The sequence below is a fragment of the Porites lutea genome, chromosome 4 (genome assembly GCF_958299795.1).
Source record: "Porites lutea chromosome 4, jaPorLute2.1, whole genome shotgun sequence".
NCBI lineage: Eukaryota > Metazoa > Cnidaria > Anthozoa > Scleractinia > Poritidae > Porites > Porites lutea.
Genome location: NC_133204.1, coordinates 37,224,196 through 37,249,322, shown reverse-complemented (window position 1 = coordinate 37,249,322; position 25,127 = coordinate 37,224,196). Strand labels below are relative to the sequence as shown.

Here is a 25,127-nt window from a genome sequence, read left to right as displayed (position 1 = left end):
CGATTTAAGGAGTATTATAGGATGCCTAGGGGGCATGAGCACATTTCGTTTGTATTTTCGAGCGCTTTCTGAGACATTTTTTCTTAAAGTTCTCTTAGAATAAGATTGTAATGGGAAAAAAGATCCTTGTGCCTTGTTTGGATGTAATAATGATCGCCTTTTTCTAGTTTAGTATTAGAAATATGGTCTTTTACTGTATATTTCTCGGCAAAAAAGGCGATCATTATTACATCCAAACACGGCACAAGGATCTTTTTTCCCATCACAATCTTATTCTAAGAAAACTTTAAGAAAAAATGTCCCGAAAAGCGCTCGAAAATACAAACGAAATGTGCTCATGCCCCCTGGGCATCCCATAATACTCCTTAAAACGAATAAATTCAATTTGGCCGCCGTATCGGTAAAAAGGTCTATTAGGCACTTTCACTTTGCATATTCGTGCAGTGACGGCAAATAAATTTATGTACAAACAAAAGCGTTGTGCATGTGCAATGTTCTTGTTTTGCTAATCTAAACTTATTGCTTTTTTTGCTGTTGTCGTTGACGTCGACGTGGTCGTTGCTTAAATTTCTTCTGTGGCAGACGTGTATGCTTCACACTTTCCTCCCTTGATGCAGCTAACTATCTCTTCAGCTTTATCACGCCCAGTAAAGTACGCTCCCTGTACGTAACCATAATATTCTTGACTGGTGCTCTCGCCTGCGAAGAAAAGATTCTTCAGTCGACCGGACATGTTTTCGTAGTGTCCCCAGCTCGTTCCCACCACAGGATCTGTCCATGCACAGCGCACGAAGGGGTTCTGTGACCATTTGCTGACGTGGATATCTGAATGCAACACAGAAAAAAAACCTTTAAGGTACACTCGGTATAAAAGATATATAAAAAATTAGAACTGAATTAATTGGAAGACGCGATATGTACTCATTGAAATAAGAGGGTTGATTAACGAAGTCTTACCCTGAAAATCTTCTTCAGGATCACCCAACATGGGTAAGAATTAGGTTCATGGTAAAAAATTCGTCAGTCTCGAACCAATGAGAGTCATCAAAGCAAAAAACGTCACGACTCAACCAGAGACAAATAGTAATAATAATAATAATAATAATAAGTTCTAATATTAAATAGTAATAATAATAATATCCTCACTTAATTGACCAGTCAGGCCAATAACCATGCAGACTTTTAAATTTACATTATAACTTGCGCTCGAGAATACCATACACTTTGACTCAGATAAAGACTTCCGCACTCGGATTGTTTCAAATTTCGCTCCCTTTAACCGACAATCCTGTTCATGAACACAGATAAAAGTTTGATAGACATTTCAAATCAATTGGGAATATTTCAATTTAAGGCTTAATATTGCAAGGGACATTTTTAGTAAAAGTTTCTTAAAATAGTGTTTCAGGTTTCTAATTTATATGGTGAGAGTAAGGACCAAAACGTTGCTACTTACCTGTCGCTTCCGGTATCTTGTTGCCATACATTTTCCTTAGGGTGTTCATTACGTCTTTCTTTGTTTTCGACTCGCGTTGTTTTTCTACTCTCAGTGCTTCATTCCCTGTTACCACTGTGAAAAGAACGTTTGATCCAGGAAAGAATCCTGGTCGATTCAGGTCGTAGAAAGTTGGAAAATTGCCTGGTTTTTGGGACGCATGCATAATCCATTCATGATCATCCCAGAAATCGTACGGGAACTTCAGGAAAATCTTAGTGAAGTAAACAGGTCTAAAACGATAAATTGCTTCTCTCTTCCACTTAGGTAAGGGGGGTGAGAACCTTATGAAATTACTGCCAAGAACGCCAGAACTAAACGTGGACAAAGCGTAGTCTGCGCTGAAGACCTCCCCGTCATTTGTAACAACGGTAACGCTGCCGTCAGAATACCGAATCTTTCGAACCGCCTTGTTCAGCAAGATTTTGTCTTGAAAAGCCTTGTAAAAGTCACTGAAAATCGTCCAGTAGCCTCTTTGATCAGTGACGAAGAAATCCTCCTCGGGAGGAAATGCCATATTGTTTAAGGAAGTCTCTTTCTCGCCAACACCATATTCAAAATCGAGCTCAAACCACGACAAGGCCTTCTTTGCTGGAGTGTTTGAGCGCCAGCCAAGAAGCTTTAGTGCAACTGAAATAGGCATATCTCTGGGAGGATGATCTTGGTCTCCCCTTTCCTCGCCCATCTCAAACAACTTTTCGCTTACTTCCTCCCATTTTTTATACAGACGCAGATTGGTTATGTCTTTGCCAAAATCGTTTCTGTGAGAATATGCAAACATGAATTAATTAAAACATGTTAACATCAATTGTAGAGTGTATCTTCTATACATACAGCTATTTCGAGAAAGGTTGTCGAAAAAAGTGCACGCGACAATCTCGAAAGGTATTGTGGGTGGTTTTGAGTTCACTGTTCTTCAAAGAAATTTGAGAGAATGGGACGAGAGGCCATGAATATATGTTTGCAAGTGCTATAGGAAGGTAACAAAAGTAGGTTCGAAAGCTACAGTGTCAAGAACAGGGAATTGATCGTACCCCATATTACCTTTCGCAATTGTCACGTGCACCTTTTTTTCCGACAATCTTCCTCGAAATAGCTGTATACTATACATCTGATACATCCCTCATGCGAAAGGTTCTTTCAAAATTTCAGCTATAAATTTGCATATTGTACTGAGCTCTGGTTAAACTGCTTCGGCGCATGGAATAGTGAGGCGCAAAATTTTGATTTTATCAAGCAACTAACGCTATGTTCAGACTCTTTCCGGATAGCGTTTGCGCCGGCTCAAAAACCATACCGAATATAGTCTGCTACACAGCCGTTTTTAGTGTCGTCACGCAACGCTTCTCCCCACTAGTTAGTGGGGAGGAGCGTTGCGTGACGACACTAAAAACGGCTGTGTAGCAGACTATACCGAATAGGGCTTCTGTACATGTTCACACGTGATTTCGACGCCATTTCTGCAACAGAGCGAAGCTGCTACGCACCGATCTCTAAAATGGAGAGTCACATAAATTCAGCAACATTTTGTTACCTATAATAAAATAGTATTGCCATAGGCTGCGCGTAAAAAAAAAATATATTTAGTATATGACAGCCGAGTATCCATGCAGACTGATGTCCTCATGGACCATAAGAGTGCTCAATACACTGTAGTTAGAGTAGAGCAGAATCAATATAAGTAAACTGGCGGACTGGACTAAGTGGTCGTTACCATTTATTGCTACTCCGAGTTTCATGATATAATATTTCGTCCAGGTCAAGTACTTTTATCTAGTACATGTATATATAAAAGGAAATGCTGAAATGCCTTATACTTTGCCGGAGCCTGGTCTCCTTGAGGGGTTGAAATAAGCATGAACCACGCCCAGATTGGTCCTTCTTGGGGTTTCAGTTTCAATTTTCTGACAAGCATCCTCGTCTTTGCGGGTCAATCGAAACGACTGTCGAAAGTAGTTTGATTAACGATGTTAGCTAACTCACCTTATACAAAAGTCGCTATAATTGGACAGACGTCCTTTTAAGTTGTGCTTTTCTTGTAGGGGTAGAAGCGGATTAACGTCGTGCTCTTCCGCGAAATGAATCCAGTTTGCTCCTTCTTCGATCTTCATACCAGCAAAAGGCACTGACTTCATCCGGCCACCAATGTAGTCTTGAGCCTCCAATACGAGAAAATCTGTGATGCCTTGATCGTAAAGTGTCTTGGCAGCCGTGATTCCAGCAGCTCCCGCTCCCAGGATTAAAACTTTTTTCCTTCCTCGTTCTCCAGGGTGGATAGCAGAACCATCAAGTTGTGGTAAACTGAATAGGATAACGGAAACAGCAAGGCAAAGACGCAAGTTGCACTTCATGTCGATCTACCCGAACGTGGACCCAATCACACAAATATCTATTGTTGAAAAATGAAAAGAAACGTCGTTAGCCTTTCGATAAGTACGAAAATCATCATGAGTAAATGCTTGCTCGGCTAGAATACAAGAAAGTTGGACGATCAATAGCAGGGGCGTAGCGTGACGGATTTTGAAGGTTTACGTACGCTCGGAAGAAAAGTTATAGCGCCGAAGGATGCCGTCAGGGGGCATGTTCCCCCAGAGAATTCAGTGTTAAATTTAGGGTCTCGGAAGCCATTTTCAGAGTTCTCTGCAGAGAACATTAATTTTCAGTAAATTAATACGTAGAGCAAAATGTAGTAGTTAGTTGTTTATTTTACCCATCTCTAGTGTTGTCGGTAAGGTACAGTGTTTACGAAAAAAATCGAGGCCATGGCCAGTGACGCCATCAGAATTATGGAACAATAAATTTAAAGGTAACTGAGAAATACTAACACAAGGAAACCAACAGAGTGCGAAAAATGTATCAGTCATCCCGATTTAACGATGAAAAAAGGCTTTTGAGGAAATAGAAAGTATATAATTTTTCCATATTTCAACTCACGCACGGGAATGAATGTTCATCTCACAATGGCTCACATGAAACTAGAAATACGTGTGTCGCAGAACCTCGTGAGGCTAAAGGGAAAGGGTCAGGGGCACCCAACGGCAATTTTCGGGAAAATATCTGTTCGGAAGACGATTTGAGATCTAGAATTTTCGGAGCATTTGTTCTAAATTTTCTTGCTTGCCTGCCTCTCCTAGGATTTTCGAACATCTACAAAATGGTATAATTACCCATTTTTAACGGATTTTGACCCTAAAAAAGGCCAACTAGAATTTTCGGGAGCCTTTTCCTGGCTGAAATTTTCGAGAAGGTAAGTTTTTATCCCTATAATTTTCGGATCACTAGACTTTCAGCTAGGAAATCCGAACAGATGAAAAGTTTTTAGGGAATAAAAAGATGCTTATATCTACCGTTTGAATACTAAAATACGTTCACCAATGCTATGTTAAGTGGTTTTGAACTATATCCTCGTTGGGTGCCCCTGAAGGGTCGACAGAAAAAAACAAACAAACAAACAAGGAAACAAAACAACAACAAAAAGAAAAAAAACAATGTTCACTGTTGCGCTTGGAGGCTAGTAAGTAGCCTGTTCAGCCTGTTCAAGGCGTTCAGATAGTAGAGCGCGGCGGTCGTCTCAACGCCTGGAACAGGCTAGCTGGTATGGGACCGACCCACTCGCGATCACTTGCGGCAAATGTAGACAGATTTATAAATCTCGCTACGCGAGGAATAAAAATGTTGTATCTGTGCTTAGATTTTCTTAAAGCATGAAAAACTTATAACAACAAGCGGAAATAAGAAGCGAAGAACCGTTTTCCTAAAATAGCAAATATTCGAGAAAACTGTAGATAATTACTTCACGTTTGTTGTTCCTTGTTTCCTAAAAAATGTAATGACAATCAAGGTTACTTTAACAAATGTGTGGATCTAAATTCGATTAAATGTTGTGCTTTTTGCTTTCACGGATTCTATTTTACAAACTGGATTTTTTTTTAATGCGCGATAAAAATATCTATTCCTTTTTGCCCGCGATTGCGCGACAAATTTGAATTTATAATTAATTAACGTCCGTTTAACAAGTCTCCCATAGTTTGTAGTAATTACGAGTCTATGGACCTCGTAAAAATGTCTCTTAAAATGGTATCGCCCATCATTTATCGTCCATCGTCCATCGTCTATCGTCTATCGTCTATCGTCTATCGTCTATCGTCTATCGTCCAGAATCCATCGTCTGAGTTTTAGCACATGCCGTTGGGAACGTCCCTGGACGAAAGCGCAAGCGAGCTCGTGACAAACCTGTCATTGCTTGCCTTTGACTTCCGGGTCAAGTGTGACTCTCGGTCACATGTCAATGCTTCGCTCGCCATTTTCTCCCTCGTCGAAGTTATTGACATTGTCAGTGAGAAGTTTGGTCTTTCAGTTGCTTGAATTGCAATGAATTCGCGATCCAACTTTGCGGTTATTTCCCTTGCTTTTTTGTGCCTTCTAAACATTTGGTCATCGTCGGAGAGCCGTTCTAGACGGGATACAGATTTAGGTATGTTAGCTTATGTTTATGGTTTAGTTGCAGTTCCTAATAGTTCTACAGCAACAGGCAGATAGCTCTAGCGAAGATCCCGAGTCGGTAATAAGCCTTAATTGTACACATTTGATTCGCTGTTAGTTCGTCGTATTAGCATGTTCTCACTTCAAACGAGCACTTAAGGATCCAGTATGCGTGTACTCAATTTACAAGCTTCCACGAAAAACCAATGTTAACTATTATCTGCGCAACAGACGCCTTTATGATCATAAATATTACTTATCAAGTTAAATTTTAAGCAAAAGTCTAACTCTAATTAAAACTGGGGTTGCTCGTAGTAATAATGAGCCATCCTTACTTAAGAGTTGGAGCGCGAATCACGCTTTAATTCAGTTTAAATTGTTGGACCAAATTCAATAATAAGGAAGCGGTTGAAAACATTTGCAGTTTTTAATTGGCTGATATTGTTTTTGTTGCGAAGCAGTGGTTTGAGTCCAAATCTTCAAGCCATCTCGTTGCATGGATTACATTTTCATTTTCTTTAGCATGATGTGAAAGTTTATTGAACTGAAAGATAAATGTTACGTACTTCATTTGTAAAATAAATCGTCGCATAAAACTCTAAACAGGTTTATCAGGGCTGAAAGTTAAGCTCAAAGAGCTCAAACAACGACAAAATTGTTGACGAACTTGATATGGGCTTGTCTACCGTAACGGTGACAACGGTTATGTTGTTAGGCCACATGACAGGTGCTCTGGGAAATGACGCGCGAAGTGATCAAGATATTGTCATAGCGACCTTACGATTGAACTACGGACGCGTACGAGCTATACCAAATCCGTGTGCCATATACACCATTTTTACCCCTAACGCTAATATACTAGTCATTTGAGACCCTCGGCACCCCCCCCCCCCCCACCTCCGTCGGGGATGACCGGGGCATTCACTTTTTATGCAAGTGAAAGCAAGTGGATTCTCCGCTCCCCGGGGCTAAATGAATGGTGAACTCCCCCGCCCCCATATGAACCACACACACAATACTCCCTTTGAAATTTTACAACTCTAATCTTGTTACCGCCAAGAACAAGGGATGACAAATATGATGATAGCTGTGGAAGAACTTGCCTGCGAATACAGCGGTTTCTACTTGCTCCGCTAGGGATAGACTGCTTGCCGTCCGTCTAGTTCTTGATCTCATCCAGCGCGATTGCAAACCACGATATATTTATATAGGGATCGAGACGAGACGAGAAAAGACGGACTGCTGACTCTTTTGCAGTAAACAAACCCTCTTATTTTTTCTTCTCGGGCTCACACCCTCGTTTCTCGCGGCAAGCGGCTTCGCCGCTCGCATGCTTAGGTTTTGCGTGCAGTAACTTTGCAAAGAAAAATAAGAGACTGCTCGCAGTCTACGCTAGAGACGTTTCCCCTCCCTAGCGGTGAGGAACAAGGAGAAACGGGCGTATTCGCAGGCTGCAGGAGCAGCTATTGCAACACCTGTAAACTCTCGAAGGAGAAGGAAAATGACGACAGGAGCCGATTACCTGATGATGACTATTTGATAACGACGCGATAACAACAAATTTTAACTCATGTTATACAGTCTTTTGAGATTTTCTTAAACAATGAAGCCACTACTATGAAGAGGAAAATAAGACGCGAACTTCTCGTATAAATGACACGGAAATGTGCTCGCGTCTGACGCGACTCAACTAAGACACACCTGACAGGTGACCTGATATACTTGTATAGATGGTATAGTTTATGTCTTCTTTAAGACTTTTCTTATGTAAGCCTCGCCTTATTATTCCCCGTTTAAATGACCCCAATGAAACACAACAGACAACAACAATGATGTGGAGTACTGACTATTATAATAAAACTTTAAGAAAAATACTTGTTTATCCAAAAATAACGGCCAATGCAACCGCTCCTGTAAGCGACCGCGACCACTTTTGAGATTACCCAACTGGAGTTTTCCCTTGTTTTTAAGCTCTCGTAAGTCACCACTCAGAGTCTTATTCATAAAAATCAACATGAAATTGCACGCTGCGCTATTGGTTCGTTGATAAAGATCTGGGGGTTATTGTGGTCTAAAAGTGTGGACGTAACGGTTAGCTCTGTTCATATCAGATGTAAAGACACTCATTAAACGTTAATTTTTTTTATATTTTTCTTTATGAATTATTAATGAGTCTCTCGTAAGCGACCAGCTCTAGTTACGACCACTTTTTCGTATTTCAAGGTGGTCGCTTACGAGAGCTTCGACTGTATGTGAAACCTTAATTGATATCTCTTGAGGAGTAATGGTTGTTTTGACAGTTATGTTATTATGCATGCAACGCGAAAATGAAAACCGCTTACTACAGAGTGACTTCCCGGCTTATTCCCCGGTCAGGGAGGTGAAGACCTCCGAATTTCTAGCGTATACCCCGCTTACCGGGGGACAAAAATGGAGTGAGTATGAACTGAAAGGCCCTGCGAAATACGAGCTCCCCTAAAAACGCCTGCGTGGGAGGCTATGCATTACCTCGTTCATCCCCGATGGTTCCAAATGAGTGGTGCATAATTCATGTGGAAAGAGTTATAGATGTGTGGATACGGTATATTGTTGACGTAATTGTTTTACAATTTTCTTTATAAGCATAAGGACTTGATAGCAAAAGACCGCCATAATTTAAATTTTTTATAAAGAAGACTTTTCACCCTCAAATAATATCATCGACTCAGTTTAAATCTACAGAACCAATAAAACCGTTGCGCATTCGCAGATAACCTTCTTGCTCAATGAATCGATTCTCTGAACAAAAGTTTCTAGTTATTGGGCTGCCCATGAGGATAACACCCAATGAAGAAATACCTTTAGCTATGTCAAAAAAAATACAAAATGGCGGACGAAACTCCCAGGAGACTTTGCGTTTCCCATTCCCCTTGTGATGGGGCCAATTTTTGCGGAGAGGGGAAGGGTCATTTCTGGGCGTCTGGCGAACAGACTTGGAATTCGACAGGCTGAACACGACTCGTAAGCTCGTGGTAGTGTAAAAACGTGACCCTACAGTTACCTTTTTCCTTCTTTTCTTTCCTTTGCTAAGGTTATGCAGTACACGGAGTATTCTAAAATCTGACTAAATCTTACTTTTGCCGCTCTGAGTCTAACATTTATTAGAGGTCATAAAGCTTTCCCAGTGTTTCATGCGGATCGAGTAATTATCGGGTTACCTGAGGTCAAGGTCAACATTCCATTATTTAGAAGGTAAAGTGTGATTGGCTAAGCTCAGCTTGGGAAAGGAATGTTGTTCTCCGTTGAGCAGGCATTTGTGGGGAGGGACGAAATACGAGCTCCCCTAAAAACGCCTGCGTGGGATGCTAGCAGAGGGGGTGCATGATTGTGGAAATGTACCACCTGAAAATAATGCTAATCGCATTTTGTTTCATGAGGCTAACTGGCCTATTTTTATTTATAATGGTAGAGGTCACTATACAGCCCCTGCTTAAAAACGTACACTCGGCAGCCCAATGAACCCCCGCTATGGGGGTCTTGTTCAAACAGGCGAATTGTTGCCTCATTGACATATGCCTTTCATTCTCTGATCGAGCTATACGGGTATCCCTTTATTGTATATTTTATTCATATTTCATTTAAGTCGCCATATATTTGAAAAAAACTCACACTCAAAAACGTCCTGATTGTGTAATTTCTGCAATCTCAAGCTAAACGTACGCAAAAGTGAAAAAAATGTCAGAAAATAATGATCACGTGACCTGAAATGTCTTGACTACATGGCGCGGGGCGCGAAGTGATCTATTTGATAAAAAGTAAGTTGAATTTACTTCTACTTTTTTAAAAGAATTTCTCTTATATTTCATCTTCGACCCTACTGTTTACCTTGTTTTGCATACTTGAATCATTATATTTTGTTATCCATTCCACTCATTCGCTTACTGGGTACAGCGCTGAGCGTTTTTCATTTTAACTTTTCGGAATTAAAATGGCGCCATTTTCATATTTCACGGAGCAGAGCCTTCAGGCATTGCATCAGTCTAAAGGCTTTCGTAACTTCTTTCAGCACATAAATTTCACAACTGAGTTTTCCGCTAAATTTAGCATCTTTTCTAATAACGAAAAAAAAAAAGATGTGTTTACCTTTGCTGATCCTGGCTAAAACGTCAGGAGAAAATGAAGCAGCAGCAGCTCGAAGAACAACTCAGAAAGAATAAGTTAAATTATTTGAGTGTTGTGGCTTTTGATTTGTGGCTTTTACAATAAACTGTCTCTCTATTGGCGAAAGTACACAATGGAAATAACGAGTGAGATTATCTGATTATACTGTTTTGTAGGCAAAGCCATAAAAAACAACAAAGAGTTCGTACTGGAAACGGATATCACACATTAACTTTTCTCTAAATAATCTTAATTTGCTTTCGACCAGTTAACGTTAATTTTTTTAATTTCTAAGCCGGAGTCTTGACGAGGGGGAAAATTCTTTAATACGTTCTCATATTCCTTAGTTTTCGCACAACGTCGAAACTCCCTTGGGAGAGAATGATTACTGTCACTTCCCGCCATAAATAAATCAGTTACCGTGTATATCTAATGCAATAAAAGTACTTTCTATTTATCAAATGGCAGATCTATTTAGTTTAAACGTACGATAAATTCTTACCTCTGCGAATTCACAAGAGAGTGCCTTGCAATGGTTTTGCTAAGACAAATAAAAGGATGTGTACTTTAAACTGTGTGTCGCAAAGTGGAGTGTTTATATCAGTGTGGTAGCTTGTGGTGAATAAATTTCATAAATTAGGATAATTATGCGAACTCACCAAGGTGTACAAAGAAGTGGGCTTCCATTTTATTCAATCCTGCCTTTAAGACGTGCAAATGCATTGTATTTCTAAATATAAAAGCTCTGGGCTTGAAATAACTTTTACAGTCAACTACTATCTCTAAACGAACACCTCTCTTTAAAGAAAACCTAGACTTAGACGTCGTTCCTGTATTTCTTTCCTGCTGTAAGTTGACTCCTCTTTAACTCGGACATCTCTCTCTCAGCTAAGGCGGACAGATTGTGCCGGTCCTAAAGGTGTTCGTGTTGAAAGAGAGTTGGCTGAATGTCATAGTGCCGGTCATATATTAATATGCATTCAGACTTCAAACGGAAAAACGGTGGGAGAAGGATGATCACTTAATTCTTGTTATCGTCAGTTTCATAATGAATTGATACATTCATGATCAATTCTATAACAGAAAGCTGTCTACTCATCTTTCATTGTTGAGTATTTGGCCGGAGCAGTAAAACAGAAAATGAATTTCGCCTTCGATTTGATCACATCCACAAGCAGCACAAAGTCTGTGGACTCTAATTACAGTCGAAGCCCTCCTTGCGACCACTCTCGTAAGCGACCAGCTTCAGTTACGACCACATTTGTGATAACCCCGTTTGATCTGTGGCTTAAAACTGTTTGTAATGAAAAGCTCTCGTAAGCGATCGCTCCCATAAGCGACCGCAATCACTTTTGGGACTAACCCTACTGGACTTTTCCTTTGTTTTTAAGCTCTCGTACGCGACCCCTCAGAGTCTTATTCATTAAACATTTATTTTAATTTAAGCGGCCACCCTGTATTGTTTTACCATGCGGTCGCTTACGACAGCTCATTCGGCGTAGGCGACCAGCTCTAGTTCCCACCACTTTTTCGAATTTCCGAGGTGGTCTTTTACGAGAGCTTTGACTGTATTTGGTCATTTCTGCCTATCTCGATCATGGGCTTGTGATTGTTCACAGCCGTAATTCGACCAAGGCTCTTCTCTCAGGTGTTTTCTATTGTAAGGGCAAAATGTTAGGGGAGGGGTGGGTGGGCAGTTTTTTTAATGCCTTCTGAATCACGAAACACGTCTTTAAAAGTGGCGCTGTATTCTCTAGTTTCATCGATCCATAATTTCTCAATCATTAACACTTTTGCCTTTAAGGACGTCAAACAAATCAAAAATCAATGAAGGAACGAAATAACTTAAATGAAAAATAACAAGGTTAAGTAAGAATGCCAAGTGGGCGGAGACAATTAGCTGGCAACTCACAGGCGTGGTCAAGGATTATATTTGAGCCGAGGGGCGGGGTACTCCTAGGAATTCTTGGTGGGAGTGTGCCGCCCGATTCTCCAAATTTCAGACTCAAAATGTCATTTTTCACTCCCGTTTTTAGACATGCTCTAAAATCCATATCCGTTTTCAGACCTTGCTTTTAAGAAATTATGTCATCTTTACTTAGATATCAGAACGCTAAAAAAAAATTCCACTTCAAATTCGCATATCAGTCTTTCTTTCCTATTCATTTGGAATTGAAACGATAAATGCGTTCATACACGCCCGTAGTTTCCTTGAAAGCCATACCCGATTCAAGACCAAAATAGACAAAGTCTATACCCGTTTTCAGACCAAAACGGCCGAAAAACAATACCCCCCCGGAATATGAACTCTAAGGCGATTATCAGGATAGGTCCGTAAGGTCGGAACAAACTTGCCTAGATCATGGGCCTCATTATTCCGCGCGGCCCACGCGTTTCGGGTCACTTGGTCTAAGCCAAAATGTGAGAAGTGAATTGACCGATAGGGACTGGGAGAATGCCGTACAGGGACTAGGCAAGGAACACGCAAGGTGACATGTCGCTACAACAAGTCGCGGCGGCAAAATCACGCCTTTCGGTTCAAGTCGCATACTCAATCTGATTTGGTTTTTTGTGCTTGAACTACAAAATTCAGTTCTTCAATACTCACGAAGCGATTTGTCGTTACTAGATGTACGTGTCGCCACGTGGTCTTAGTGGAACTTGTCGCCTAGTGTGTTTCAGCTTTTATGCTTGAGGCCTAGGAATTTCATGCCCGCCCCCCTGCGATCTTAGTCACGCTGCTTCCCTCTATCCTTTCATTATTTTACTTTTTTTAACTTTTCAGAAAGGGTGACCGCGTTGTTAGAGGCTATGAACAACCCTCAACTAACGGAAAAAGAGAAAAATGATTTTATCAATCATGCCCTTAGGTAAGTTGTTACTAAAGTGGTGTTTATGGCCTTTTTACATGGAACAAGAGTGAAACAAAAAAAAGAAAAGAAAAACTACAAAACCATAAGCCGCTTGCCTGCACTAACTGTCAAGTCAGCATTTTGCAAAAATTTGTTGCAATACATAAATCAATATGATTGTTGCTAAGCTGTTGTCATTCCCGGAAAAAAGTACTGCAAGAAAGAAATGTATTCTGACTTTTAGTTTTACGCAGATCCCTACTGCCATTCACCAACTTAACTAAGAGCTGCCTTTAATCTTGGTGTGATTATCAAAAGAGTGGGATGTATTAGGAATCATCCTTAAGATACTTTGCTGCCCCGAAAGGTGCCTTCTATGTAACAGCTATTTTAGGCTACGCTCACACTATACCGATCGTTTCGATACAATGTTGTTTCGATACAAGTCGTTTCGATACAAGTTTATTCATTAGGGGTGTAAAAAGTTCCACATACTTGGCTTAAGGAACGAAATTATTCACCCAAAATGTTTTTCCTATTCACTGGCAAACTTTAGATACTCGAAGTGAATAAAATTTTTGTCCAATTTTACTGCTTCAGTTTGTATCGAATCGACTTGTATCGAAACGACCGGTTTTCGGTTTGAACGAACCAACCCATCTGACCCATGGGCACTGCCTGAAAAAAACTCAGTAAAAAGTGCCGGTCTCAAAGCTTAAAAACACATGCAAAATGGCATATTAAAGCTGTTAAAGTTGTTGCGAAAGTTATCTTCATCATTTTAACTTTCGTTCCCTCGGAACAATATCTTCGCTATTTTTAAACGAAACTGCCGAATCAGGCTGAATTTTTGTCGCCTGCCCATGTGCCACTTAACTAATCCAAAATGGCGTTTTCACTCATCCATACAAATACGCCTTTGCCGTACAAACATTTTGACGGCCAAATTTTCAGTCGCACCGACTAAAAATTTCACCGTTAGCATAGTTCCCTGTGAACGAAACACCTTGACCCACGAATTTCCATTTGGTCCAAAGTTGGTCGGTAACGTGTTTCAACAACGTTAATTAACGTATTTTAAGGAGGACCTTAGATAACAATGACCTCAACCAGGTTGACTTCCAGCTGTTTTAGTGAAAACAAGTGTTTGGGTGGGTTGCTTAGTCTTGCGGGTTCGTAAAACCTGATTTTTATTTTAGGATTTTCGTATTTTGAGGCCTAGAGCCTACTTGACAAGACCGCAAGTTCATGTGGGAAGCTGAAAGCTCCTTTGTGTTCTGACATAGCATCGCGGTTGTCACAATGGTGTGAACCTTGCCTCGTCCCTTCTTGGTCAATGCATTTCGGACTCGCTCTGACCACGTGACCCGAAACGCATCGGCCGCGCGCAATGAGGCCTAGGGTTAGGCATGAGCGCGTCGGTATGTTTCGGAGGTTGGCCAAAATATGGAAACAGCTTATGGCAGGTCTCTGGCATGGGCGGAAATCTAACTGACATTATTGACTTAATGCAGATTTCTTTACTTTCCTTTTATGGCTAGTTTTTTAAACAAGACGCTAGAGGAAAAACGGGCGTCGAAAGCAACATCTACACCTAATGAAACAATCAAACCACAATCATCGACTACAGCGGAATTATCGACCACGGAAACATTACCCACTAACCCAATTACAAGCAAATCTTCAAGAACTGAAGCGGCCTCAACACAAAAATCTTCAACTTCGAAGGTAACGACGACTTCCAAATCAGCAGAATTACCGAGCACGGAAACATTAACCACTACCTCAACAATCAAGCCCACATCAAAAATTCCAGCGACTAATAGAGATACAGTTACAAACAAATCTTCAAGAATTGAAGCGGCTTCAACACAAAAATCCTCAACTTTGAAGGTAACGACGACTTCCAAATCAGCAGAATTACCGACCACGGAAACATTAACCACTACCTCAACAATTAAGCCCACATCAAAAATTACAGTGACTAATAGAGATACAGCTACAAGCAAATCCTCAACAATGGAAGCGGCTTCAACACAAAAATCCTCAACTTTGAAGGTAACGACGACTTCCAAATCAGCAGAATTACCGAGCACGGAAACATTAACTACTATCTCAACAATTAAGCCCACATCAAAAATTCCAACGACTAATAAAGATACAGTTACAAGCAAATCTTCAACAATAGAGGCGGCTTCAACACAAAAATCCTCAACTTTGAAGGTAACGACGACTTCCAAATCAGCAAAATTACCGAGCACGGAAACATTAACTACTACCTCAACAATTAAGCCCACATCAAAAATTCCAATGACTAATAGAGATACAGTTACAAGCAAATCTTCAACAATGGAGGCGGCGTCAACACAAAAATCCTCAACTTTGAAAGGTAAGCGTAAAAAGTTGGTAACCGACGGAAGTGCAGTTAGATTATGCAGCTGCTGCTGATGATAATGATGGTGATAATGGTGATGAGGATGATGATGATGATGATGATGATGATGATGTTGATGATGATGATGATGATGATGACGGTGACGAGGGTGAAAATGATGATAGCGATGATGATGGAGTCCATAGGGCATTTTTTCCGGGACAACGCATCTCAGTTCTAATTAAAATGTGCAATCGTTCGGTAGGATTAATGCAACTTTCAGGGCTCAATTGCCGGTATGCCATTGGTCAAGTAAATTTTTAGTTTTGCTCACAACGTCGTCACTCTGGTCACGTTGTCTTGTTTAATTTGCCTAATGTGATTTTTGAATGATATAATATTACGGCCGCACGTATGCCCAGAACCTCTTTAAAGTGTTTATCAGAGTTGGCCAGTCGAAAAGTTTTCAAAAGGCCTGGTCCAAAAAGTATCAAATTTGAGTTGATAATAAGGGTTATTTTAAATTTTTAAATGAAGATATGATCGTCGCAAAGGTAATTGCAATTTAAGCAATTGCAAATAAACCCGAAAAAAAAATTTCGGGACTTCAACCGGATTCAAACCCATGGCCTTTGCGTTAGCGCTGCAGTGCATGTTCTACCATTTGAGCTATGAAGACCCATACATTTGGAGCAGGCCAGTACGTGGAGTTCATAGCATGTCAATATCAACTACTTCCTCCTTGCGTTGTCTTCGTCGTTTACAAACTGCAAACCTGATACCACTTCTTGGTTATTTTGGTGAATTGATGCGAAGATATGTTTATTTGTTGTTCTGGCCTTTTGAAAACCCAATTTACATTTTTTGAAAATAGATGGGAGTACAACGACTTCTCACAGCAGTACCAGTGGACCTGAAAGGTAAGTTGATCACTTGAATGCACTTAAAGAACATGCACAGTTCACCAGGTAAAAAGCGATTTAATGATGGAATGCCTCATGCATTCTTTCATTTCATTATTACGGGCGACAAGGGGAGCCCGCAATCCTAATCTCCAGGTTGTTAATTATTACGCATGCGTCGCATGTATGTAGCCAGCATTCGTTTGGACTTGCCCTCAATCTCGTACCCAGAGTCTTCGGACTTTCTGACCAAAAAGCCAGAAGACTAACTTCCACTAAGAATGAATGGAATGCACAGAACGCAATTGATCGCGCGCCTTTGGACCTACTATCACTCGTACTCTCATCACGCGTGTTTTGACTACGCAAAGCACAGCGATGGAGCAAAAGCGTAAAAAAAATGCCTGATCGCCGCGCAGTTTACCGAACGTTATCGCCAGCACTCTGTAACCTTTGGTTATTGCTAGTAGATTAAGTGGTAATTAAATATCAGTAGCTACATTTCCTGCTTGGATATAAGGCCCTGTTTATATGGCGAAAAGTTGTCCCAGAAAGGAGGGACACCCTCCCAGCTGAGTCAACTTTAGCGCGCGGTTTATATGAGAAAAAATTTGACCCCTTTGCCCGAGCCAAGACCACTGGCGCATACTTTGATTTTCCCGCCTTGACCGAGTTGACCCTGCTGGGCGAGCCAAAGCGTTAATATGGAGAAAAGCTGGTCCTGCTAAAGGGATGACACTACCTAAGCCCACTTTTTGTTTCTCAGACAAACGGTTCGCCAAGTTTTGTAAGGAAATGTAGGAGACAGTGGCGGGTCCAGACCTTCAGATAAGGGAGGGGCCCGGTCATCCAGACCCTGAGATAAGGGGGGCGGGGGGGGGGGGGGTCTAAAAGACAATTTTTTCCGCCTTTCGGGTCTCAGTTTGGTCTAACAATAGGGGGGGCCTCCCCTGGATCCGCCACTGGGAGAAGTTGGCTCGCCCAGGGTAGCTCGGGTAGGTGACTGACCCATCTGCCCGGGACATATATAAACAAGGCCTAATTAATTTCAGCTATTTTGTCCATCTTGTAGGATCACTGATCCACTTTTTAAACATTCGAGTAATTTTCCAGCGGTCTTCATGGTGGTCCTTGTGGTCATTGTAGCTATTTACTTTGGTTATCACCACAGAAACAAGGTAAGTTTCAGATCAGTCCGCTAGAATTGATGTTGAATGAATAGCTTTTCAGCACCTCGAACCCTATTTACACAATCAAGGTTTCTTGTTAGGTAGTACCCTGTTTCCAGAGGTGTTTCTTGAAATTTTTCAAGAAAAACCACCTTGGGACTAGGGTAGCCAGGGAGAAACTTGTCCTTATGATAACGTGATTAAACTTGCTAAGGTACGCAGAGGCTTAGCTTTTCAGAAGCTTTCAAGGTGGCGCGAAACAGCTCATACAAATAATGACACTTTTAGTTTGGTCAAAAGAAGATTTCCCGATGACTCTATATTTGCAAACTTTGCGTTTTTTGTTGTTGTTATTTATCGTAGTTTCGTTTTTTTGTTTGTTTTTAAGGCAGCACTATGAATTGTTTGACTAGGTACTCAGTCTATCTCAACTCGAGTACAGTTAAGGTCCTTAATTAAGGCATCAACAAACTCGCCAACTTGACAACAATGCAAGGATTATTGCAAACGTATATTCATTAGAAGGTCTTGTACCCATCCTCTTACGACCAAGTCGTTAAAGTATAATAGTTGGTGGTGCAGCCCGCGATCTTAGTCTTGCTCATCAAACCAGTCTTGAACTGAGCTTTCACATACATTTACCTGATTTACCATCGTTTAAACGGGTCCAGTCGACAGGGTTGACTGAGACTATTGCAAAGGGATAGTTGTTGTCGCACAGACAACCGTAAGCACACGGGTGTATGCGAAAAATGGAACGAGCTGCACTATGTAAAGCTCAAACCTTTGATTTGTTAACGCGCTGACGGAGACTGATCTACATCGTCAATATTCCTTTTTCTCATGTTTTTCAGATCCATACATTTATTAAAGAAGGTGTGTCTCAGCCAAAGCACAGGGGGACAGGTTACCTTAAAGTGAAAGTGGAGGATGACACCATAAATTTACCTCGCGAAGCTAACAGGGAATACATTTATTAAAGGAGCGAGTTAAAACGAGAGCACACAAGAATCCATGCCCGTTGCTTCGAGAAGGCTGTCATATTTTCACTTGACAATTATTAACAAACCTGGAACCGTACGTGTGGGTATTTCAAGGCGATACTTTTCATCGCAAAGTAGAGTTAATTTTGCAGTTTTTTGAGTTTGAAATAGTTTGCAATTGACCATAATAACTTCAAGCTGGATAACGCAGAGTTTTAGAGTATAACTGAAACGTCACTTTCCGGCAAAAAAGGGGCAAGAAAATTAACATGCTGGTTGCAATATCATCTTTTAAAAATGTCTACATTAAACTTTGTAACCGACAAAATCAATATGGATAAAAGGCTTTTCCAAGAAACCACCTGAACCCTTCCTTTTTTTTACATGTCTCATACATCCTGTCCCGCAGTGAGCGGTTAGATTATTCGGCGATGAGGAAGTTTTCTAATAAAAAATAAAGGAATTACTATTTTCCTATAAAAAGGAGGAAAAATATTACTCTTCAACTCTTTTATCTCTATGGTACACGTGACGTACATTTGTCATTTTCTTGGCTAAGCTGCTTAGTTTTTGTACGGCGTCTTCCGAGGCCTCGGTCAATGCGTTTCAGTGACCCAAAAACTCGCTCGTACCACCTGACCCGAAACGCATCGGCCGCGCGCAATAACGAGGACTGGGGACTAGGCAAAGCTAAGTATAGAATACTTTGAAAACAACGGTAGGAAAGATTTAATGTACTGTATAAATACAAGCGGGAGATCATCTGTATGGGCATTGTAAAGCCCATACAGATCGGACTCCAATACTTTCATGGTAATTGTGAAATAAAACAATCAGTAGAGATCTGTATCAAAAGTGAATGAATACTTATCACCGTAGCTATCGGAAGTTAATTCTGCAGTTTAATAATTCATCAACCCAGTTGATTTTCATTAGGGTTTATAGAGGTGCCTTAAACACTACCTATTAATAATGGCCATACCTATGATGAATAATTACTAAATTTTACATATCCTTTTCTCCGATCATGATCTTAAAACTTAACCCTATTTTTATTTTATTTTTTATTATTCTTTTAATTTATACTAGCTAGGTAGTTACCCTTATGTTTTTACATAAGAAGTTTGAAAACCCAAGTAATGATTTTTATCACTCTCATCGTCAGTTAAAGAATTAAAACTTACTATAAATGAAATCAATATAATCTTTACAAGTTTTAACAAGAGTACATGCATTACAAATAACTGGAATAAAAAAGTAAAGTTTCTCTGAATAAAATAAACTTAAAGAGATCTTGGTTGTTTTTTGTCATTTATTTAAACAGTACAAGCGGCTTGACCTATCCGTTACAGCTCCTTTCACCAGTGATTTATGATAACTTGTAGGTGGAAGTTGTATAATATCACTCTTCTTTAATAGCAGGCTTGTTCATTTGCCAGATGGTGTAGTTTAGTGCTGTAGCAAGAGTAACCCAGCCTAGGTAAGGCAACATTAAGCCTGCTGCAAATTTGTTGATAGGATAGAATGTGTAGACACATCCCGCAATGTTTAACCACAATAAGCAGATTTCACCAAATGCCTACAGGAAAAAAGACAAAAATTAATAGTTGCTGACAAAAATAGGCGCTTCAGAAGCATGTTTGGCTATACAGGAAGTTCTATCTAAGACAGACACCTTGGAGAATGGCATTAGTGTCCGTCTAAGAGTAATGTCTGTCTTATAGAGAGTCAAATAAAGGTTAAAAGAAAGGTAGGGACCAACTCTGTGTGCCTGTTTTACCAAGGTGTCCATCTTATAGAGTGTCCATTAAGAGAGAGTCAATTGTAATACAGTCGAACCTCCATGTGTGACCACCTCTCGTAAGCATCAACCTCCCATACACCAAAATTTTTCCAGTCAAAGCCTTACAGCTGGAACCCCTGGTAAACGACCACCTCCTGTAAGGGACCGTGGCCATTTAATGATTTTCCATTGTTTTTTAACCTCTTGTAAGCGACCACTAAGTGCAATGCATTCACTGATCTCTCTGTTTTCTGTGTGCACTATGCTACATAGATGAAGAACTTTAATATGGAACTACACATGTCGTAAGTTATCTTCCATAAAGTAGATGTGCCTGGACCCCTTCTTAGAAGAGGCCCCCTGTGGTTTGATTCTTGTAAACAACCACCTCCCATAAGCGACCACTAAGTCTCTGCATTTTGGGTGGTCGCTTTACGGGAGGTTCGATTGTAGCTTGGGGCCAAGCTCCTTACTGAGAAATAAGCCAGGGAAAATAACGGCGGAAGAGAAAAGAAAGAGGAGGACTCTTACTTGGCTTGTTTGGCCTGACAATATTTTTCTTGTTCAGGCTGTTATTCATAACAGTGGAACATCGATTTAACAAAGGGCCACAGGACTGGCAAAATGTGTTCACTATAATTATGTAATGAAGTTTCATTATATCGAGGTTTTATCATATATTTTACTATTACTGAGGTCAAGAAAATCGATCGTTATACCAAGGACTTCGTTATATAGAGGTTCCACTGTATTTATCTTCCAACTCAAAGTGCATATCCCATAAGCGTTCAATTACATGTCACACTTCTGGCAAAATAAGGCATGCTTGATATATGAGGACACACCTTGGCTAGGAGTTGTAAGGCTACACAAGACACCACCTATCAGTCTAAGATAAGAATGAAATACATTGTGTGCATGAAGCTTGCATTGTCAGAAAAAAATGCACAGGGTTTTTTATATCATACTTTCCCCTGCTAGTATTTGAGACAATTCTATACCAATCTGATAAAGCATCTTTTTAAGGTGGGGAGGGTGGGGGATACAAGAAGACATAACCAGACTTTCCATGGAGTGGTGGGTCATGTCTATGCAGTACATCTAGTTCTGACTATTTCCCTGAATTAAAAAATAAATAAATAAATGTGGAAATGAGAAAAATAAGAAAAATATGATGTCATCCAAATTTATACTGGGTTAAAAGGCAGAGGGGAATAAAGCAAAGAAATGATTTATTCATTCCTCAAGCTCAATGAGATTCCTTTTTTTTAAGCCCGGCCTCAGTGTTGAACCCAAGTATGGATTTGAATAATACGGTCAAAGTGGGTCAGTATTGGAAGCTGCAGCTTCATTTTTCAAAAGCAAAGACAGTTAGTATATTTACTAATCCCAAAATTGACCCTGGGTGATAAGTTTATAAAATTCCATGAAAATTAATTCTTTCTTACCAATCCTAGCTTATGGGAGCCAAAGAAAATCGGTGTCCAGAGCCAGTTCAATGCTAGGTTTGTTCCATAAAGAGCTAGAGCTGTTTTTGCATCACCATCAAATCCACCACCATCCCGCCACACAAGATATGAGGCATATCCCATGCCTGAGTACAAGCTTGTCCACATAGGACCAAACAGCCAGTTGGGTGGTCTCCAGGAAGGCTTCTTCAAGTCTTAAATGAGGATATTACAGATTTTGTGTCCAATAAGAGATCATTTACAGTGTATTTATCGAGTTTGATTTGATTTACAGCTGTAGAGTTGAATTTGAGTTAAAGAGGCCGTGTCACTGTTGTCTGGCTCATTTTGTTAGTAATATACAACTATCCCCCAAAGAGGAGGTATAAGTAAATGGTGGTGATACCGAGAGTCGAAAGGACAAAGTATATATCTAGCGCTGTTCACCGACCTTGAGGGGGATAGTTGTTTGAGTATTTACCAAATCAGTTGGGAAAAAAGGAACTCTTTGAAAATTAAAACCTCGCGTTTGTTTGTTTACAATTTACAAACATTTCATTCAGCATGAAAATAATTTTCTACCTACCAGTAAGCAATCACAAGCCAAAGTTCGTCGCTTTCTTGATATTTGTTTGTATGACTGCTTCATTCATCACACACAATTAATTTTGTCTTTTGAAAATGTCTCAAGACGAGACGCCATCTTGGCTCCTGACACAAAACAGTGAATAGCCAAGGATATTCTGAGTTATGGGGCCAATCAAAACATGCAAAAATTGCTATTCACTGATTTGACAAATGCCAATTAGGCATACACATCCTAAAATTAGCTATGGAAGTTGAGAAATAACTTGTCAATGGCAAAATTACAGCTTTGTGTCAAAGACATTTTTCCCAAGCACTATATCAAACCGGTTACAGTCAACTATCTTGATAGCGGACACTGTAGGGAGCTCGAGTTAGTGTCCTCATTAGCGAGAGTTCGTAATAACGAGAGTTTATTCAGTCAAACGTCTGTTATTTGTTTCAGCCAGGGATTTAACTGCTGTCTGTATTATCGGGGTGTCCGCAAGGCGAGAGTTGACTGTAATAGGCTGACAAGTTTTCAAAAGCCACAACTGCAATCTTAACAGTCTTCTTCAAGTTTGTCCACCTGTTCCTCCTTTTGTATTTGTTGTGTTATTTATACCTTCTTTTCATGTTTTGGGTGGTTAGTTTTATGTTTCACCCAATTGAGTTTGCATTTCCCTCCGTTTGAATTTTGAATTCTGTGACACAGCTCCTTAAGTTTGAGTTACATGTACAACAAACTGCCTAGTATAAGAACTGTTCATTTATAGTGTTATAAATACCTTTGTCAAACCAGTCTTTAATCTGGGATCTAGTGATAAAACCTCCAAGAAATCCACCAATGTTTGGAAGTATAACTGATCCACCAATCACTAACCATGTGTGTTGAGGCATAGTGCAGTTTATCTAGACAATTAATCAGTTCAATGATTATTTAACTGCATTTTATATTAAGTTTTGGCTAGCATTTGGTTGTACCCCACTCAGAAAATCTCACAAGCGATCCTTCAGAAAATCGCATCTATGACAGGGGAGTGGTGGGGGTGATGTAAAACATTCAGGTGGGTCACACCCCTGGGGGTACACCCATAAATTTTGGATAGGCACCCAGAGTCTCAAACCCTGACACTTTAAGGATGAAACATGCGAAAACTGATACCCTGTTTAAGGACCACTCCTGAAGGATGACACCCAGTGTAAGGGCAACAAAAACTAAAAATTTTTAAGCAAACATGCAAATCTTACTTAAATCGTTTTCCCAATACTATAAAGTAAAGTTGAGTTTTAACTTGTGATTTGTTTCTCTTGTTACTGGATATTAATGCACACACACTTGAATTGTAGCTGATATAATAACAATAGGCCTTATCACGGTTTTGACGAGTAGGCAAGCGCATGAGAAATTACAGTGTTTGTATGAGAATCTAATGTCGAATGAAAAAATTTGAGGTTGTCATATGCAGGTACATGCGCTAGAAACACTTTTTAAAATTTTGTATACATTTGCATGTAAAAATTTCCTGGGAAAAATTGCAGACAAATAATTATATGGAAAATCTAAAGCAAGCATCTGGAGTAATTTTAAGTACAGTAAAGACCCTCAAAATTTGATAGTAAAATCCTTTGCAGTGTAGCTTTAGTTTACAGTTCACATTTTTTCAGAACAGCCATTTTATAAACAGTTATTGGATGATGTTTTTGTGATATCCAGAATAATTAAGGTGGAGGTAGGGGTTATCGGCCGAAGCTGAAGGCTGATAATCCTTACCGAGACATGTAATAAAAAATTATTGTTTTATTATGCATTGAATAAAAAAAATTGGTAACAACAGTAAGAGAAACTGATAATTTATTTCTAATCGTGTGAAAATACCTCTCAGTTTTTTCTCTTTCACGTAATCAGCGAACAGCTCCTTTGCCACCTTTGTCAACCTTTTTGTGTTTTGTGAGTCCTTGTTTTCAACTATTTTTTCCATGTCTTGCTCGCTCAGCAAAGCAAACTTGGAAGTCATGTTTTTGCTTCTTCACTGATGGCAAGCAACTCAAAGCGTGCAAACTTGGCATGATTACCCTTAAAAATCATGCACCATGGTCATACAGGACATGATTACCCGTGACCTTGAGCGTCCTTGACATGATTATTGTATAATCTGCAGCTAAATGACGTCCAAGCACTGATTTTGAAAATTCAATGTACACTTTTGGCCAATCAGAAAAGAGATAGTGAGTTGAATGTATAATAATGGAAATTATTCAACATTAGATTTGCATACAAACACTGTAATTTCTCATGCATTTGCCTGCTTGCCAAGATGGTGTCGAAAACCGTGATAATTCCTAAACCCTAGATGTACCCTATCAAAGAATCATATCAGAAACACGATGCTAACAAGGGCAAAAATGATACCTTATTTTACACGGACGGAGAACCTCAAACGGGCGGCACATACTTATCTAGCCCATAAATGGGAGTACCCCCGGGAGGGGTCGATCACACACAGGTCACACAGGCTCACTGCACCCATAAAACCTCCATGTAAGATTGGACTAGACCAGCATAGTTTCATCCAAAACTTCCCTCAATACATTATTCGGAACTAGCGATTGGTAGTGATGAGAAAAAGGTTTCTTGTCCTGCATTTAACGCTTCTGTTTACACGAACGCCGTATTTTACGTAAGGAGTAAGCTTATGTGATATTGGCTTAAACGGGAGACAATTTTCCATAGAACATAAAGACTCTCCACAGAAACTCCACTTATTTCTGTTACACAATTTAGGAAGGTATTAAACGAATTTTTCTCGTTCAAAATGCGAAAAAACAAAACAAACTTACCGATTCAATAACGCTAACTAAACACAACGACCATCTAACACTTAAGGCAACACGCAACAGCTGGGACTTGAGCCTGAAACGAGTCTAGTCTCTC

The 25,127-nt window shown here is 40.0% G+C and overlaps 3 protein-coding genes across 3 annotated transcripts; 1 reads left to right on the top strand and 2 right to left on the bottom strand.

The window, feature by feature from the left end:
* Positions 1–552: 552 nt before the first annotated feature.
* Positions 553–3,846, bottom strand: LOC140934616 (uncharacterized). The gene is made up of 3 exons (XM_073384213.1): positions 3,479–3,846; positions 1,457–2,256; positions 553–825 (listed from the first exon to the last, which is right to left on the bottom strand). Exons 1-3 carry the CDS (start codon positions 3,844–3,846, stop codon positions 563–565), a joined length of 1,431 nt encoding a protein of 476 aa, XP_073240314.1. The 3' UTR covers positions 553–562.
* Positions 3,847–5,806: 1,960 nt separating this feature from the next.
* Positions 5,807–19,685, top strand: LOC140933471 (uncharacterized). Its single transcript, XM_073383031.1, has 6 exons — positions 5,807–5,969; positions 12,903–12,987; positions 14,511–15,358; positions 16,218–16,263; positions 17,318–17,423; positions 18,269–19,685. Exons 1-6 carry the CDS (start codon positions 5,867–5,869, stop codon positions 18,392–18,394), a joined length of 1,314 nt encoding a protein of 437 aa, XP_073239132.1. The 5' UTR covers positions 5,807–5,866; the 3' UTR covers positions 18,395–19,685.
* A 6-nt stretch (positions 19,686–19,691) lies between these two features.
* LOC140933472 (translocator protein-like) lies at positions 19,692–25,094 on the bottom strand. The gene is made up of 4 exons (XM_073383032.1): positions 25,034–25,094; positions 22,981–23,104; positions 21,629–21,843; positions 19,692–19,976 (listed from the first exon to the last, which is right to left on the bottom strand). The coding sequence occupies exons 2-4, from the start codon at positions 23,090–23,092 to the stop codon at positions 19,800–19,802; spliced, it is 504 nt and encodes a 167-aa protein (XP_073239133.1). The 5' UTR covers positions 23,093–23,104; positions 25,034–25,094; the 3' UTR covers positions 19,692–19,799.
* Between the last annotated feature and the right edge of the window lie 33 nt (positions 25,095–25,127).